Source organism: Bufo gargarizans, chromosome 1, assembly GCF_014858855.1.
Source record: "Bufo gargarizans isolate SCDJY-AF-19 chromosome 1, ASM1485885v1, whole genome shotgun sequence".
NCBI lineage: Eukaryota > Metazoa > Chordata > Amphibia > Anura > Bufonidae > Bufo > Bufo gargarizans.
In genome coordinates, this window is record NC_058080.1 from 82875553 (window position 1) to 82890043 (window position 14491).

At 45.1% G+C, this 14491-nt stretch overlaps 1 protein-coding gene across 1 annotated transcript; it reads right to left on the reverse strand.

Moving 5' to 3' along the window:
* Window positions 1-9920: 9920 nt before the first annotated feature.
* Window positions 9921-14125, reverse strand: LOC122931046. The gene is made up of 2 exons (XM_044284985.1): window positions 13421-14125; window positions 9921-10195 (listed from the first exon to the last, which is right to left on the reverse strand). Exons 1-2 carry the CDS (start codon window positions 14046-14048, stop codon window positions 10191-10193), a joined length of 633 nt encoding a protein of 210 aa, XP_044140920.1. The 5' UTR covers window positions 14049-14125; the 3' UTR covers window positions 9921-10190.
* Window positions 14126-14491: the final 366 nt, after the last annotated feature.

A 14491-nucleotide genomic window follows, 5' to 3' on the forward strand; every position in this document is an offset into this window, starting at 1 on the left:
ATGTTTTCAATCCAATTTTATATTTTTAGTTATTTTAAACTTATGTATTTGACATTTATTTGTACTGGACTACAGTAAAATCATTATCCACTGACCGTCTAATATACCTCCAGCCACATAATAACTTGATCTTTTCTGTACTGCAAATGCCTAATGTTTGGGGCCTATACTCCACTGGCCTGTAGTAAATTTGATATCCAAAGACTGTCTAATATACCTCCAGCCACATAATCACTTGATCTATTCTGTAAAGTTAAAGTGAACCTGTCACCGGAATTTTGTGTATAGAGTTGAGGACATGGGATGCTAGATCTGCGCTAGCACATCTGCAATACCCAGTCCCCATAGCTCTGTGTGCTTTTATTGTGTATAAAAACCGATTTGATACATATGCAAATTAACCTGAGATTAGTCAAAGCTTGAAAATATGACTCTTCTCTGGTCACACAAGTAAGATATGACTCATTTATGTTAATTTGCATATGTATCAAATGTTTTTTATCTACACAATAAAAGCACACAGAGCTATGGGGACTGGGTATTGCGGATGTGCTAGCGGCCACCTAGCAACCCATGTCCTCAACTCTATACACAAAATCCCGGTGACAGGTTCCCTTTAATGCATAATATTTGGGGCCTATAATCTAATTGGCCAATAGTAAAATTGTTATACGGTTACTGCCTAATGTACCTCCCGCCACATAATCACTTATTCTTTTCTGTATGGTGAATGCCTAATGTTTGTGGCCTGTCCTCCACTGTCCTGCAGTAAAATTGTTATCCAATGACCATCTAATATACCTCCAGCCACATAATCACTTTATCTTTTCTGTTCGGAGAATGCCGAATGTTTGGGGCCTGGAAGGAATTCAACACCTGTGATGACCACGTGTTATTGAATTTCAGCAATTATCATTTGGGGTTTATTCAAGAGGGGGTATTTCGTTAACCATGTTTTTAATCCAATTTTATAATTTTAGTTCTTTTAAACATATGTGCTTGACATGCATTTGTACTGGACTACAGTAAAATCGTTATCCAATGACCATCTAATACACCTCAAACCACATAATCACTTGATCTTTTCTGTACTGTGAATGCATATTTTTTGGGGCCTGTACTCCACTGACCTGCAGTAAAATTGTTATCCACTGACCGTTCTAATATACCTCCAGCCACATAATCCCTTGATCTTTTGTGTCCGATGAATGCCTAATGTTTTGGGCCTATACTCCACTGGCCTGCAGTAAAATTGATATCCAATGACCGTCTAATATACCTCCAGCCACATAATCACTTGATCTTTTCTGTACGGTGAATGCATAATTTTTGGGGCCTGAAATCTAACTGGCCAACAGTAAAATTGTTATACGGTGACCGCCTAATGTACCTCCAGCCACATAATCAGTTGTTCTTTTCTTTACGGTGAATGCCTAATGTTTAGGACCTATACTCCACTGGCCTGCAGTAAAATTGTCATCCAATGACCATCTAATATACCTCCAGGCACATAATCACTTGATCTTTTGTGTCCGGTGAATGCCTAATATTTGGAGCCTATACTACACTGGCCTGCAGTAATATTGATATCCAATGACGTGTAATATACCTCCAGCCACATAATCAATTAATGTTTTCTGCACAGTGAATGCATAATTTTTGGGGCCTCTACTCCACTGGCCTGCAGTAAAATTGATATCCAATGACCATCTAATATACCTCCAGAAACATAATCACTTGATCTTTTCTGTACGGTGAATGCAAATTTTCGGGGCCTGTATCCTAACTGGCCAACTGTAAAATAGTTATACGGTTACCGTCTAATGTACTTCCAGCCACATAATCACTTGTTTTTTTCTGAATGATGAATGCCTAATGTTTGGGGCCTGTACTCCCCTAGCCTGCAGTAAAATTGTCATCCAATGACCGTCTAATATACCTTCAGCTACATAATCACTTGATCTTTTCTGTTCGGAGAATGCCTAATGTTTGGGGCCTATACTCCACTGGCCTGTAGTAAAATTGATATCCAAAGACTGTCTAAAATACCTCTAGCCACATAATCACTTGATCTATTCTGTAAAGTGAATGCATAATATTTGGGGCCTATAATCTAACTGGCCAATAGTAAAATTGTTATACGGTTACCTCCTAATGTACCTCAGGCCACATAATCACTTGATCTTTTCTCTCTATGGTGAATGCTTAATTGTTGAGGCCTGGAAGGAATTCAACACCTGTGATGACCACGTGTTATTGAATTTAACCTATTATCATTTGGGGTTTATTTAAGAGGGGGGATTTTGTTAGCCATGTTTTTAATCCAATTTTATATTTTTAGTTCTTTTAAAAATATGTGTTTGACATGTATTTGTACTGGACTACAGTAAAATCGTTTGCCAATGACCATCTAATATACCACAAACCACATAATCACTTGATCTATTCTGTACGGTGAATGCATATTTTTTGGGGCCTGTACTCCACTGGCCTGCAGTAAAATTGTTATCCACTGACTGTCTAATATACTGTATGTACCTCCAGCCACATAATCAGTTGTTTTTTTCTGTACTGTGAATGCCTAATGTTTAGGACCTGTACTCCACTGGCCTGCAGTAAAATTGTCCAATGACCATCTTATATACCTCCAGGTGCATAATCACTTGATCTTTTGTGTCCGGTGAATGCCTAATATTTGGAGCCTATACTACACTGGCCTGCAGTAATATTGATATCCAATGACGTGTAATTTACCTCCAGCCACATAATCAATTGATGTTTTCTGTGCAGCGAATGCATAATTTTTGGGGCCTGTACTCCACTGGCCTGCAGTAAAATTGATATCCAATGACCATCTAATATACCTCCAGCCACATAATCACATGATCTTTTCTGTACGGTGAATGCAAATTTTTGGGGTCTGTAATCTAACTGGCCAACAGTAAAATTGTCATCCAATGACAGTCTAATATACAGTTGCAAGAAAAAGTATGTGAACCCTTTGGAATGATATGGATTTCTGCACAAATTGGTCATAAAATGTGATCTGATCTTCATCTAAGTCACAACAATAGACAATCACAGTCTGCTTAAACTAATAACACACAAAGAATTAAATGTTACCATGTTTTTATTGAACACACCATGCAAACATTTACAGTGCAGGTGGAAAAAGTATGTGAACCCTTGGATTTAATAACTGGTTGAACCTCCTTTGGCAGCAATAACTTCAACCAAACGTTTCCTGTAGTTGCAGATCAGACATGCACAACGGTCAGGAGTAATTCTTGACCATTCCTCTTTACAGAACTGTTTCAGTTCAGCAATATTCTTGGGATGTCTGGTGTGAATCGCTTTCTTGAGTTCATGCCTCAGCATCTCAATCGGGTTGAAGTCAGGACTCTGACTGGGCCTCTCCAGAAGGAGTATTTTCTTCTGTTTAAGCCATTCTGTTGTTGATTTACTTCTCTGCTTTGGGTTGTTGTCCTCTTGCAACACCCATCTTCTGTTGAGCTTCAGCTGGTGGACAGATGGCCTTAAGTTCTCCTGCAAAATGTCTTTATAAACGTAGGAATTCATTTTTCCTTCGATGATAGCAATCCGTCCAGGCCCTGACGCAGCACGGCAGCCCCAAACCATGATGCCCCCACCACCATACTTCACAGTTGGGATGAGGTTTTGATGTTGGTGTGCTGTGCCTCTTTTTCCCCACACGTAGTGTTGTGTGTTTCTTCTAAACAACTCAAATTTGGTTTCATCTGTCCACAGAATATTTTGCCAGTACTGCTGTGGAACATCCAGGTGCTCTTGTGCAAACTGTAAATGTGCAGTAATTTTTTTTGGACAGCAGTGGCTTCCTCTGTGGTCTCCTCCCATGAAATCCATTCTTGTTAAGTGTTTTACGTATCGTAGATTCGCTAACAGAGATATTAGCATATGCCACAGACTTTTGTAAGTCTTTAGCTGACACTCTGGGATTCTTCTTCACCTCATTGAGCAGTCTGCTCTGTGCTCTTGCAGTCATCTTTACAGGATGGCCACTCCCAGGGAGAGTAGCAGCAGTGCTGAACTTTCTCCATTTATTGACAATTTGTCTTACCATGGACTGATGAACAGCAAGGCTTTTGGAGATACTTTTATAACGCTTTCCAGCTTTATGCAAGTCAACAATTCTTAATCGTAGGTCTTCTGAGAGCTCTTTTGTGTGAGTCATCATTCACATAAGGCAATGCTTCTTGTGAAAAGCAAACCCAGAACTGGTGTGTGTTTTTTATAGGGCAGGGCAGCTGTAACCAACACCTCCAATCTCATCTCATTGATTGGACTCCAGTTGGCTGACACCTCACTCCAATTAGCTCTTGGAGATGTCATTAGTCTAGGGGTTCACATACTTTTTCCACCTGCACTGTGAATGTTTACATGGTGTGTTCAATAAAAACATGGTAACATTTAATTACTTGTATGTTATTAGTTTAAGCAGACTGTGATTGTCTATTGTTGTGACTTAGATGAAGATCAGATCACGTTTTATGACCAATTTGTGCAGAAATCCATATCATTCCAAAGGGTTCACATACTTTTTCTTGCAACTGTACCTTCAGTCACATAATCACTTGATCTTTTCTGTTCGGAGAATGCCTAATGTTTGGGGCCTATACTCCACTGGCCTTTAGTAAAATTGATATCCAAAGACTGTCTAATATACCTCCAGCCACATAATCACTTGATCTATTCTGTAAAGTGAATGCATAATATTTGGGGCCTATAATCTAACTGGCCAATAGTAAAAATGTTATACGGTTACCGCCTAATGTAACTCCGGCCACATAATCACTTGATCTTTTTTGTACGGTGAATGCCTAATTGTTGGGGCCTGGAAGGAATTCAACACCTGTGATGACCACGTGTTATCGAATTCCACCTATTATCATTTGGGGTTTATTCAAGAGTGGGGATTTTGTTAACCATGTTTTTAATCCAATTTTATATTTTTAGTTATTTTAAACGTATGTATTTGACATGTATTTGTACTGGACTACAGTAAAATCGTTATCCAATCACCATCTAATACATCTCAAACCACATAATCACTTGATCTTTTCTGTACGGTGAATGCATATTTTTGGGGGCCTGTACTCCACTGGCCTGCAGTAAAATTGTTATCCACTGACCGTCTAATATACCTCCAGAAACATAATGATTTGATCTTTTCTGTACGTTGAATGCATAATTGTTGTGGCCTGTAATCTAACTGGCCAACAGTAAAATTGTTATACAGTGTCCGCCTAATGTACCTCCAGCCACATAATCACTTTCTTTTTTTTTTTTTTTTTTTTTTATAAGTTCTTTATTTTCAGAGTATTTCAATCAAATATGTACAAACAATGGTCTTTTGACCATAAATTAGTGGTATACAGTGATGATGTCACAGGTCATAGACACAACATTTAACAGCTAAATGACGCAATATCTCCGATCCATAATCAGTAACTCATAACATAGCAAAGCTCACAATCTCCTGTGTGGCTTCTGAGGGTATGAGACGTTATTCAAATGGTAGCATAGCACTACAAGGGAGACAATGGCTATCTGGATCATATACAATTTATACATAACAAAGAGAGAGAGAAGAAGAAAGAGAGAGAAAAAAAAAAGTGGGGAGGGAGAGAGGGGAGAAGAAAGAAGGGGGAAGGGGGGGAGGAGAAAGGGAAGCCAGGTTGAGCTGCCTCGATGCTCGGTAAGTCTGTATATGGGTTGGAAGACTAAGCTTGAGAATAGGGTGTCAATCAGTTTGCGCCAATCTACCTATGCCAGGTTGCATTGTGGAGTTGCCAATTTGTTACACATTACTGCCCGTCGTCCCAAGACCTCCAAGGGTGCCAAGTTTTCAGATATTTTTCGTGGTTTCTGTTGATCCAACTTGACATTTCTTCAAAATTACATATTTGATTTGCCTTGGCTATCCACTCCTTTATTGAGGGGGCCTGTGTGTCTCTCCAGTGTAGAGGAATGATAGATTTGGCCGCCGCTATAAGATGAGTCACCAAATTGTGTTTGGATGGTCTGTAGAGGCCGGATGGGAGTGAAAAGAACACCATTTCGGGTGTGATCTTTAGGTCAGTGGCCAAGACTTTATTAATTGTTTTATTGACGTTTTCCCAGAATGGGGTGATTAGAGAGCATGACCACCAAATATGGGATAGAGATCCCTCTCCATTGCCACATCTCCAGCAAAGTCAGTCAGGGGACAAGCCACATTTGTGCAAGAACTCTGGAGTTCTGTACCACCTGGAGAGAAGCTTGAAATGATTTTCCTGTAATCTTATACAAGGTGATGGTCCATGCGAGAAGCCAATAGCTTTTTGAGTTCCTGGTCTGAGAAAATAATACCAAGCTCCTTCTCCCAATCTCTAACATATAAAGGTTTTCTGGCCTCACTCTCAGCTCCCACCAAGGCGTATAAGGCCAAAATTTTCCTCTGTTTGCGGAGTGGGGACAGAAGAGTTTTTTCAAACTCTGTCAATTGTCTCGCTGGGTTGGACCTCTCTCTCAATCCTCTGCACACAGCACCTATATAAGCCCTTGTGAGAAAGAAGCTAGGGGAATTTTTTATTCGTTCTGGTAGTCTGTTCACTATGGATGTTTCTGTGTCTGGGTTTAACTCTCCCAGTCTTACTTGCACTAATGGTGACCACACTTCCTGGTGAATATCCCCATTTTTTCCTAGAAGGTCCGGAATGAGGCTTGCAGGCAATAGAGGGGATGGTTCCGGGGCTAGTTTTTTGCTCAGTTCTTTCCACGTCTCTCTTATCCCTTTCAGTAGGGGGTCACTATCCTTATTCTTAGTTTGACTGATGTCAGGTAACCAGAGAAGCTGTTGAAGTGTAGGCCCTACACTATGTCGCATGAGATCTGCTACGTCTGGTTGTCTCTGAGGGTCTACCGACTCCAGCCATCTATTTAGCTGTATCGCTTGATAGTATCTCAAGACATCTGGAAATCCCAGACCACCGCCAGTTCTATTCCTAACCAAGAGATCATGTGCGAGCCTGGGTTTCTTCCCATTCCATAGAAACTTCAGAAAGAGTTTCCTGATCTCCTGGAAGAATGGTTTTTGGTAGGTATATCGGGACCAGTTGCATGACGTAAAGGATCTTGGGGAAATGTAAGCCTTAATCACATTTTTCCTGGCCATCCAAGACAGATAAGGCAGGTTGTACTTCAGTAGGAGTTGTGTCATATCCTTTTTAAGGGGAGCGTAATTGCATTTAAATAGATCGTCTAAGTTTCTTGGGATCTTTATTCCTAAATATTTTATCGGGCCCTTAGTCCAGTGAAAGGGAAGGCGATTCTGTAGGGGGGTTGCTCTGGAATCTGAGAGTGAGATGTTCAATATTTCGGATTTAGAATGATTGACCTTGAAGTCTGATATCTGGCTAAATAGCTCAATCTTTTTGACTAGTTGGTCTAGTCCTCTATCCGGATTGGTCACCAGGAATAGAAGATCATCGGCAAAGGCAGTGCATTTGAGCTCTCCTCTGTCATGTTTTACTCCCTCAATTTATTGGGTCTGTCTAACCAACTGAATAGGTGTCTCAACTACTAGTATGAATAGGGAGGGGGACAGTGGACACCCTTGTCTTGTTCCATTAGATATCTCAAATACTGGGGATAATGTTCCATTGACTTTCAGTCTAGCATGCGGTTGTCTGTAAAGTGTAAAGATTGAGTGTATGAAGGGATCTGGTATGGCAAATCTTTCCAAAGTTAGTTTCATGAAGTCCCAGTTGACCCTGTCAAACGCCTTTTCGGCATTGATGCTCAACAGGGTCAACGGGAATCCCTTAGCCCTGGCTGCCTGGATTGCGTGGAAGATCCGGTGTGTGTTATCTTTCCCCTCTCTGCCTTGAATGAACCCCGATTGCTCTGAACCTATCAAATAAGGCAGTAGTTTGTTTAGTCTGGTGGCAAGTATTTTGGCCCAGATTTTCAAATCTAAGTTCAGGAGGGAGATTGGCCTATAACTTCCACAGTTCTGGGGATCCTTGCCTTCTTTAGGGATAAGTGTTACATACGATTCCTGTGTCTGTCTAGGCAATGACCCTCCTTGTAGAAGTGCATTACAAACATCAGTAAGTCGGGGGGTTAAGATGTCCTGAAAGCTTCTATAGTAGAGTAAGGGCAGACCGTCCGGTCCTGGGCTCTTGCCAGGGGGGAAACTGTGTATAATAGCGGATACCTCCTCCAGAGTAATTGTAGTGGTTAGAACGTCTATGTGAGCTTGTTGGACTGTTGGAAGTTTGAGGGAGCTTAGGAATTCTCTAATATGTGACTGTCTGATTTCAGATTGGTTTGGAGACATTGATTTGTTTAGGTTATATAAACCCTCATAAAATTGTTGAAAGGCTCTTGCTATCTCTGGCGTGTCTTGGGCAACCTCTCCATTGGGGTGTTTTATTTTGGGGATATAAGTTACATTTTTGGTCATTTTTAGAAGAGAGGTCATCAGCTTGCCCCCCTTGTCCCCATGCGCGTACACTTTGTGTTGAAAGTTTAGCATTTGCTTTTTCACTTTCTGGGCTAAGAGGTTTTTGAGTTGGAGTCTAAGATCTGTTAATTCCTCCTGCTTCTGTTTACATGTGGATAGTTTGTCTATTTTCTCTAAAGACATTATCTGGGTTAGTATGGAATCCACCTTTTTCTGGTGTTCCTTTTTTACCTTAGTACCAATCGAGATAAGGCATCCCCTCACGTATGCTTTGTGTGCTTCCCACTACATAGGTGAAGTGCTGTGTGCAGAGGAGTTGATACCGAAATACAACTCTAAGTGAGATCTGACCTGATCCCGATGTAGTTTGTTGTTCAACAGAGATTCGTTGAGTCTCCAATTCCATTCCCTCCTTGGTAGGGAGGCCAGGGCGAGGGTCAGATGACATGGTGCGTGATCAGAAATGGTGATATTCCCAATCTCGGCTTCGCTAGAAACAGGCAAAAAAGAAGAGGATGTCAAGATGTGATCAAGTCTCTGATATGAGCCATGTGGGTTAGAAAAGAAGGAGTAGTCTCTAGCTGTCGGATTGCTATTTCTCCAAACATCTATCAGCTTGAGGTCCTGAAACTTTCTGTTTAATCTACTGATATGTTTCTGCGCTATGTGAGACCTAGACGTGGAGGAATCAAGGTCTGGGTTTAGCACCAGGTTAAGGTCTGCCCCCAGGATCACCTGTCCTTCTGCAAACTGCTTTAGAGTGTCTAGTGCCTTAAGAAGACATTGTACAGTGGCTGTATTTGGAGCATAAAAGTTAGCTAGAGTGTATTTCCTTGATGTGATCTCCCCTTTTAATATCAGGAGTCTCCCTTCCTCATCTGTAAGCTGTTGAGAGAGCGAGAAAGGAATGGACTGATGGATAGCTATGGAAACGCCCTTGGATACCTATGGTTTCCCAGGCTCTCTCCAGGTCGTCCGGGGTATGAATCGCAATGCGTTTGCCATTCTTTATAATCGCGATACCGAAGAGGTACATTGTATCTTCTGGGCTCTCAGCGCATCCAGCATGGGGTTTCATGGTGCGCCGTTTCGCGAATGTGGAGGGCGCAATGTCCTGGTAGAGGGCAATGTCTACCCCATCATACGATATTTGCCTTTTTTCTCTGGCTGCTGCCAATATACGGGCAGTGTCTACAAATGACAGTAGGCCGCATACCACGTCTCTGGGTCTCTCTTCCGGCCTCGGAGTTGGTCTTAGGGCCCTATGTATCCGCTCTATTATAATCGAGGTAGCCGATTCCTGGCCCAACAAGTCGGCGAAAATTGAAGATTATGCTAGCTTTAGTGTACTAATAATCTTAATTTTAATAAAGACAGGAGGCGAGTATTTTGCATTAACTCTCTTTACTAACTCCACAGCAGTAAAGAAAAATGTAAAGAGTAACAAGTAGATCACTGCGCCACATAGTATATAAGGGTCATGCTGCCTGTGCACTTCCTCTTTCTAAAAGCGACATCAAAGTCCAGGTTGAGCTCGAACATCCAGAAATTCAACGAAAACTGTAACAGCGGTTTCTGGCGAGTAGAACTGGAGGAGACTTCTGGTAAACGAGGTTGGAGGTAAGACCGAACAAAGTTCTCATCTCATCCTATCGGGTCGTAAGATTAACAAACCAGCGACCAGTGGAGGACCTGAAGAGGGTTACGCTGAAAGGAGAGTATAAAATAGGTTAGGTATAGAATCTTAACTATTCACGCTTATGGGCTTTAACGGAATAGTGTAAAGTTAAATCATTACAAATAGGGTGCAAATTATCTAGTGGCTAAATGTATGGTAGGTGTAAGTATGTAATACAACTAAGAACTGTCCGTCAAGGTGGCAATACTTAGGGTGAGAAATTCCAAATATGTCCCAAAACAGAGAAATTATTAAAATCAAGCCCCATATCCGACACCTTGAGATTCACTCCCCCAAAGAGTCAGGGTAGGGAATAGAAGGGAGGGAAAATACTCGCCTCCTGTCTTTATTAAAATTAAGATTATTAGTACACTAAAGCTAGCATAATCTTCAATTTTAAAACATGACAGGAGGCTTCCTATTTTGCAATTTTAACGCTGAAGAAGAGATGTCCCAGCAGAAGGGGGAGCGCGAAAATAAAAGGTACGGAAAGTAGATTCCCTAGACCAGTCCGAGAATATCCGAAAGGGACGCCCCTGCCATTAGGGCTGATGAAGCCGCCACTCCGCGAACGGAGTGGGCGCCGAAAGCGGGGTCTATACCTGTGAGGGAAAGGATCCAGCGGATCCAACGGGCCAGCGTGGTGACAGAGACTGGGGCGTAAGGGCGCACGTAGGAAACTAGGAGTTGACCCGACGTAGAGGAACGGAGTGAGGAGGTAACAGAAACATAACTGCGAAGGGTGGAAACAACACAGAGCTGCGGGTCGTCTGGAAAAAAGGGATAAGAGACCGACGTCGAACCTGATTTAGTGCGACGAGAGATATGGAATGTGACCCCTTCAGGGGTCACCTCAAAGGCATCGACATCGAAGGCCCGAACGTCCGACACCCGTCGGAAAGACACAAGACAAAGGAGAAAAGCGCACTTAGCGGATAGTTGGCGAAGGGAGAGGCGGTCATTCGGAGGCCAATCCCTGAAAAAACGGAGAACCAGTCCCACGTCCCATAGGTGATGGTATTTGGGGGCTGGGGGGCGGCGGAGCCGCATGCCGCGGAGTAGGCGACAGACCAGAGGATCTTTGCCGACCGGGAGGTCCCCGACGGGAGTATGGGCTGCCGAAATCGCGGAGCGAACGACGTTGATAGAGCGATAAGAGCGGCCAGAAGAAAACAAGGAGGAAAGAAAATTGAGAATCATGGGAACAGGTGCCGTAAATGGATCGGAGTCCCGTTCCATGCACCAAGTAGACCAGGAGGCCCAAGCTGAAAGGTAGCAGCGTCTAGTTCCCGGGGCCCATGAGTCCCATAGGAGGTCCCTAGCAGTCTGCGATAGTCCGCTGACTCGCCAAGAACCCCGGAAAGAGACCAAGCCACCAGGGGTAGTCGATCTTCCAGGATGAGCGGGTGGAGACATCCTTTGGGATCCGTGAGCAGGTCCTGGAAGGATGGAAGGAGGAGAGGATCCATGTAGGAGGAGGCCAGGAGGTCCGGGAACCATGGTTGACTCTGCCACAAGGGCGTTATGAGAACCAGTTTGATTTGCTGCGTCCGCATCTGGTGTAGTGTTCTCGCAATCATGGAGAATGGGGGAAAAGCGTAGGCTCCTGTCGCCGGCCATTGTTGGAGAAATGCGTCTGTCGCCTTGCTCTCCGGGTCCGGGAGCCAGCTGAAGAACTCCGGGGTCTGGTGATTGTTGCGAGAGGTGAACAGATCCAGGTGAAAGGGACCCCTCCGGGCTGCCAGGGCCCTGAAGATTCTCGTGTTCAGCTTCCAGTCGCTGACGTCTCTCCAGTGGCGAGAGAACCAGTCGGCTGTGAGGTTGATTTCTCCCGGCAAGTATTCCGCTTGTAACGTGATGTTGCGAGGGAGGCAGTAGTCGAAGATGTCCCTCGTGATATCCGACAGTAGGCGTGAGCGAGCGCCTCCTAGGCGGTTGATGTACTGGACTGCAGAGATGTTGTCCATGCGAAGGAGGATGCAACAATTGGAGCTCTCCCGAGCCAGGCTGCGAATCGCAAAGGATCCTGCTAGGAGTTCGAGGCAATTGATGTGCATGGAGAGCTCCTGCGTCATCCATGCTCCTCCCGTGGAGATGGTTCCATTGGTGGCACCCCATCCCCACAAGCTGGCGTCTGACTCTAAAACGAAATCTGGAGTGTCTCCGAAAATGGCCTTGCCGTTCCAGGCTTGCATGCTGTCCAGCCACCATGACAGCTCTTCGCGAACTTCTGTCGTCACCGGGACGGGTTGATCGTAGGTAGGTCTGTGGCGAAGGTATTTTGCCTTGAGTCGTTGCATGGCCCTGTAGTGGAGAGGACCCGGAAATATGGCTTGAATGGAAGCTGAGAGGAGACCTACAATCCTGGCCAGGTTGCGTAGAGGGATGGAATCGAGTCGGAGAACTCTGCGAATCTCCTTGCGAATGGTTGCGATCTTTGAGGTTGGTAGCCTCAGAGTGCACGTCGTCGAGTCGATCTCGAAGCCGAGGAATTGTATCATCTGGGTAGGGGTCAGCTCCGATTTCTGTTGGTTCACCACGAAGCCCAGAGATTCCAGTAGGGATACTGCCAGGTGAGTGTGTTGGCGTAGTCTGCGTTTGTCGGAGCAGAACAGGAGGAGGTCGTCCAAGTAGATGATGCATCGAATGCCGCTGGACCTCAGGTGGGCCACCACCGGTTTTAGGAGTTTGGTGAAACACCATGGGGCTGAGCTGAGCCCGAAAGGGAGGCAAGTGAATTGCCAAGGGCGACCATGCCAGAGGAAACGTAGGAGTGCTCGACAGTCCGGGTGCACCGGGACTGACAGGTATGCATCTTTTAGATCGAGCCTGGCGAACCAGTCGTTGCTCCGAAGAAGGTCCCGCAGGAGGTGGATGCCCTCCATCTTGAAGTGGCGGTAGACCACGTACGCGTTGAGGGCGCGAAGATTGATAACTGGGCGGTATTCTCCCGACTTCTTCCGCACGAGGAAGATGTTGCTGAAGTAACCTCCCTGTTCGTGGACTGGATGAATAGCCCCTTTGTCCCGAAGCTCGCGTAGCTCCGCGTTGACGAGGTTGTGGTCGAAAGACGACATGTGGATGGGGTGAGGGTGCTGAACCTGAAAGGGGGTTCCCACTAGGTCTATGATATATCCCTGCACTGTTTGTAGAATCCATGCGTCTGAGCAAAGGGATGCCCAATTGTGGAAAGAAAGGGAAATACGGCCCGCAATGCGGGTACATGGTAACAACGGAGGAATATGGGTCCTTACCTGCAGTAAAGCGGGAACGTCCGCGTCCGCGGATTCCACGGCCTCTATCCGAGCCTCTGGAAAAGGGTCGTTGTTGATAGTCCCTTGTCGGATAAAATGGTGTTGGTTGAGTACGGGGGCCTGAAGGCCAAAATCGGCTGGCGGCACGGCCCCGTTGCCGGCCAGCCCTTCCAAAAACCCCTCTGGTAGGGTTGCTCCTGAAGACACTGCGCATTGAGGATTGCGCCTTATTAAGGGAGGTGAACACGTTGACATGTTTGTTTAATTCCTTGAGGAATGGTTCACCGAAAAGTTTTCCTTGCGCCTGGGGCCCAATCTCTTTTGTGCCAAGGTCTGCCAATTTACCGTTAATACGGAATAACGCTGCTTTTCGTCTCTCCGAAGAGAGCGTAACATTGGCGTTTCCGATGAAACAAAAACAACGTTGTGCCCACTCACGAATGTCATGTGCCCATTCCCTGAAGTCCTCGGTGGAGAAGGAATCGGCTTTGGCGTAGGCATCATCCGCCAGATACATAATGCGAGCCAGGGGGCCTACGGAATCCAGTAGGTTATCTTGGGCGCCCCATAGGCCTTTCTCTAAGCCCCGTCGAGGGTCTCTGCCACTGCGCATCATAAAGGTTGTCATAACTTTGTCAAATTCTGGGGTCTGAGCGACCTTATCCGGCAGGGAAGGGCGTGGGCATTCAGACCTGAGTCGGTTGCGGACCTCTTTCTCCAGAGGTTTGCAGAGCCACAGGTGCATGAACCTGGAAAGGTGTTCTGGAGGCGACCATTCACCCGATCTGGGGTGTCGTATGTTGCGAGGATCGAACATCGCCTGACCTGAGGGGTCCATAATGGTGTCTGAGTCAAGAGGAGGTTCTGCGTCAGCAGTGTCTTCGATACCTCTTGCCTGGACCGCACCCAGGAGGGTCTCCTGCATGAAAGCAGAAACAGACTTCTCGTCCGAGCCCCATGCGTCGTAATCCGACTCTGAAGCGTCAGCTTGCCACTCATCTAGCACTGACATGGAGTGGGTAGGGTCCTGTTCTTCTTCTGAAGAGTACTCCTGACGCGGGGCCGGAGTGT

What these genes read in the sequence shown, in the direction of transcription:
- LOC122931046 (XM_044284985.1), bottom strand. Translation starts at nt 14,048, where the DNA reads ATGACAACCTTTATGATGCGCAGTGGCAGAGACCCTCGACGGGGCTTA.